At 31.7% G+C, this 5,000-nt stretch overlaps 2 protein-coding genes across 2 annotated transcripts in view; one reads left to right on the top strand and one right to left on the bottom strand.

Annotated features, from left to right (window-relative positions):
* The window catches only part of LOC135212303 (uncharacterized), a 40,343-nt gene extending 36,596 nt beyond the window's left edge, over positions 1-3,747 (top strand). Inside the window, exon 2 of the mRNA XM_064245747.1 lies at positions 3,535-3,747. Within this exon, the coding sequence (XP_064101817.1) occupies positions 3,535-3,747 (213 nt within the window). The remainder of the gene's footprint in view (positions 1-3,534) is intronic.
* The window catches only part of LOC135217362 (uncharacterized), a 347,393-nt gene that overhangs the window by 288,432 nt on the left and 53,961 nt on the right, over positions 1-5,000 (bottom strand). The gene's annotated exons all lie outside the window — the stretch shown is intronic.

Genomic DNA, 5,000 nt, shown 5'->3' with positions numbered 1-5,000 from the left:
AAAAATAGACATGAATAAGTACATATTATATATGTGTGTATACTCACATGTATATACACAAGCATTAATATATATTCATAAGTGAATCACCATTTCTCTCTAACTATAATATATATATATATATATATATATATATATATATATATATATATATATGTGTGTGTGTGTGTGTGTGTGTGTGTGTGTGTGTGTGTGTGTGCGTGCGTGTGTATATATACATTATATATATATATATATATGTACGTGTATATATACATACACACACACACACACACATATATATATATATATATATATATATATCTATATATATATGTAATATAATATATACACACACGGCCGTATACACCTTAACCTGAAAAGAAAAGCCTGTTAGCCTCTGCTGGCCAGAGGCCAGTGTTGCCCTACAGCAGATTCAACATAGACGTTTGGTTACTGGGGCGGGGCTATTGCCTTAGCTCCGCCCCCCGTGATAAGTCACCAGTGCGCGGTACTGTCTGGACTTCCTGGTGCTATCAGTGCAAATACTTCTGCCACCAAGCGCAGTTTACTTTGTGTTTTGCTTAATTATGGATGTTATGATGTACGAATAACGGACGTGAATAGTCTATTTTATGATTTTTCTTTACAAGACGAAGCCATACAAATATATACATACACAGTAGACATTTGTATGTGGGTGTGGGATTTATTTACTCCCTTACAATGTAATCGAAGCTAGAACTGCTGTTATCACGTATACTTCCCGACATCTATATTTTAATGATTTTCTGAGAATGCGGTTTTGAAAACAGAAAATGATCAGAACTATTGCATATATAAATATTAAAATTAATTCAAACTCAAATTAAAGTTCCAAATTAAGTAGCAATATATATATATATATATATATATATATATATATATATATAAATGTCATATATATATATATATAAATTATATAATATATGTGTGTGTATAACATCTATATATATATATATATATATATATATATATATATATATATATATATATTATACATATAATAGATATATAGAATCGATAAAATATATATATATATATATATAGTATATATATATATAATATATATATATTCATGTATAAGCTACGTATATGCATATAAATATAAGTTTGTGTATTGCTACTCGACTTTAAATTGATTGACTTTTTTTAAATTTAAATTTTTTTTGAAATTTTTTTTTTATCTAAAATTCATGTAATACATCTGAACACTTATTTTTTTTCTTTTTTTTTTAAACCGTATTCCCAGGCCAAGTACGCGATTACAAAAGTTCCAGCTTGAGTTTCGTTGTAAGGGAGTGAATAACACGAATCCCTAAAGAATGCTTTCAACTTGTAATTACATGGGTCATTTCACATATACCAAATTGACACAGGACACATGGAGTTCGGACACCTTCAAGAAGTAGCAAAATAAAAAAAAATTAATTACACAGCACCAAAGTCTGAGTCTTCCTAAAACAGTGTTATAGTTTACGATGATTTTCTTCTCAAATACGTTCAATTGATCTCTTAACATTTTCGTTATCGACAAACATGAGCATAAGAGAGAACTATATTTTCTTTGAGTGTGTTTTTTTTTTAAATGGCACTGCTAACTTGAATCAATTCCATTACCTATAAGCTTAGCTCCCTGCTGTAAAGACCACCATTTTTCAGGAGAACTATAACAACTTTGGTTGCATTTCCGGTAGTTAGAAAAAAAAAAACTTTTTTGGAAGAGTATGTTTCAAAGGTATAAGACAAGATATTAGAAAAACAAATATACACGTTACTTCATAAATAAGTGTATAAAATCATATACTGCAAGATGGTTCATGACAACGGTTCATGTCCTAAATAACGATGTACACTAACTTACATGCATATGTATGAATATTTATTTCTAAATTATATTTAAAGAATGACCCAAACTCAAGTCGTAAATGCATTTAATCTTATACTCATCCATTTTTTTTATTTAGTATTTTCTTATAGCTACAAATCTTTTCACACACATGTATATATGTATATATATGTAGTGTGTGTGTATATAATATATATATATATATATATATATATATATATATATATATATATATATTATATATATATACACGTATATATTAGGACAAGATGATCAAATGACTAATGTATATAGGTATTTTCTCAAAAATGGTCGACCAATCTCTGTCAACCGTTGCCGGCAGCAACAGCTGCTGCGGCCGGACTTGAATTTGTAAATCCCTCTGCTCAGAAGTCGTTTCAAGCACCTCCAGTTTTCGCTTGAATAAACGGTCACATCGGGTGACCCCACCTCTCCGGACGAGTAAATCGAGTGCCCCAGAGCAAAGTAACCGCCCGACTCCGACGCATGCGCGGCAAAATCGCGTGAATTAACTGACGTCAAGGAGCATTAACTCTAAGATGAAATTCAAACGGGATGGCCGCCACGGTCTTCTGGACACAAGGGTCGGTCATGATATGTGCGCAGTATACTACTTGTGTAAGAAGATAAGGATTTCACATTTGATCGTTTCGTCTTAAAACCGATGATGGAAAAAATAATAACGGACTAAGACCAGTGTCTGAGGAAATGTGTCAGCATTTAAAAAATAGGGAAACAAACTGAAAGGAAAATAGAGCGTTTTCTTAGCAATCCTTTCAAAAAGTTGACTTTGGAGAACAGGATTTTGTAAATCATGCAAACATTTTTTTATTTAGCACATAATTGGAAAAAAATGTCGTATTAACACAATGTGAGATCATTCAACTTTATTCACATTAATGTTCCAATTCTGTTAATAGGTATTAAAAATATTTATGAAATCCCAAAAGACAGCGGTAAAATTGAATGACGGCATAAAACAAGAAATACAAAGCACCCCTTCATGTTCGTTTGTCTCCACGTCAAGCTATCTATCTATCTATGGTTCCATAAAATTATTTATATACTTTTATGTTTATTGAATCATACTAACAGACAGAATCTACCGTGTGTCCTTTTTAAAACCAGCTTTCCGGCGATTAAAATGTGAAACTGATGTTATTTTAATTACGGAAACGCCACAAGATTTAAAAAGCCTCTTTGATAAACCAGACATTAAGGGAATATAAGGTACGATAGGGAAATGAATAAAAAGGCCAAGTCTTTCAAATATTTAGAACAACCCAATCTCTTGCATTCTAATATAGACTAAAAAATGGTAAATAACATGGGCAGGCTGGAAAAGAATTGGAAAATCTAGCAGACAGAAACTGTATACTTTTGGAAATCGTAGTAGACTATAAAACTATGTGCTTAAGTAAGATCGCCTATTAGGCCAGTACGGTCTATACTCTTATACGAGCATCAATCATGGTATGTTAACGAAACTTACTATATCTCAAAGGTTTTGCCGATTTCAAAATGAATATTCGGGATCAATATAAGGAGCCAGATAGAGCATTAGTCAGAAATGATATCGTGAGGCAAATTACAGAAGTTCCACACTTGCGTGAGCTCATAATAGAGTTGGACATGACTCTGACAAGATCTTAGCACCGCCCAAGGAGAAATATAGTACGCGGTACCGTCTGCTGGGCTCAAGTGAGAACCAGATGAGGTGGAAGACCCAGACCTATTGGATGGGAACTATGAGACGGGAAGCTGGAGATGATTATTGGGGATTTGAGGAAGTGAAACCGCAAGAACGCTTGGAGGCCATGATGATGACGATGATTATGATCATTTCCATAATCGCCTGAGTTCACTCAAAACGTTCCTTGGTGATTATTTTTCGCACTGCATTCCCCGCTCTCAGGGAATAGATGATCATATCCATGTAGGATATGATCATCTAGTCCATTATTATCAAGAAGCGATAAATGATATTCTAGGCAAAACCTAGAGAGAGAGAGAGAGAGAGAGAGAGAGAGAGAGAGAGAGAGAGAGAGAGAGAGAGAGAGAGAGCAAATATATTCATTCTGTAATACGAGGAGCTTCCTTGTTTCATTTCCCGATACGGGGTTCAAGGATTTCGGTGAAAAACATATAAAATTAAAAATGGCAAGTTGGTTGTTGTATTTGATGAAATAATGGTGATTGCAACGAGCTGTAACTCTCTCTCTCTCTCCCCCTCTCACATACGCACACACACACACACTATATATATATATATATATATATATATTATATATATATATATATAAATTATAAATATGCTTAAAAATCACAGTAGAGCACGTGACTCATATAAGCGGAATTCCTTGGGAATTCGCCTTTATATATACATATAATATATATATATAAATATTAATATAGAATCATAGATATATATAAATTATTATATATATAATAAATTATATATATATATTATATCCGCGTGTGTGTGTATTGTATATACATACATATAAATATTAATATAGTTATAAGTATATATATATATATATTATATATATATATATAATTATATTATATATATATATATATATATATTTATATATATTATATATATATTTAATATTATATATATATATATATATATATATATATATATAATTATATATATATAATATATATATGGCCCATAGACTCTCCACTTACGTCATTAAACTACCTTATCCCATACAACAAAGTGCTAAATGCAACATAAGTAGGCTCGACTGAAAGAAATCAATAAATAAGTGAAAAACTCATAATTTCACGCACACGACACTAACTCCTACAAACGAAAAATGATCATTCGACCTTCCGTGTAATGTTCGCTAATACAAAATGGTTATCAGAACCAATGAGAGACAGGCAGACAAACATGAAAATTTTTTCGTCAGTATTATAAAAATTAAAACAAAAAGAAATTAAACAAAACAAAAGAAGCTCGTTAAGGTAGATAAAAAAAAGAAAAAAAGGAGTGAGAATGGAGAGAAAGGAAAGGGTAAGAAGGGGAAGTAGAAAGAGGTGGAGGAGGAAGAGGAGGAGGAAATGGAGCAGAGGGAAGGGAAAGGGAGGGAGAGTGGGA

Source organism: Macrobrachium nipponense, chromosome 11 (genome assembly GCF_015104395.2).
Source record: "Macrobrachium nipponense isolate FS-2020 chromosome 11, ASM1510439v2, whole genome shotgun sequence".
NCBI classification, from domain to species: domain Eukaryota; kingdom Metazoa; phylum Arthropoda; class Malacostraca; order Decapoda; family Palaemonidae; genus Macrobrachium; species Macrobrachium nipponense.
Note: the sequence above shows the minus strand (reverse complement) of the source record. Positions and strands in the feature narration are given on the sequence as shown.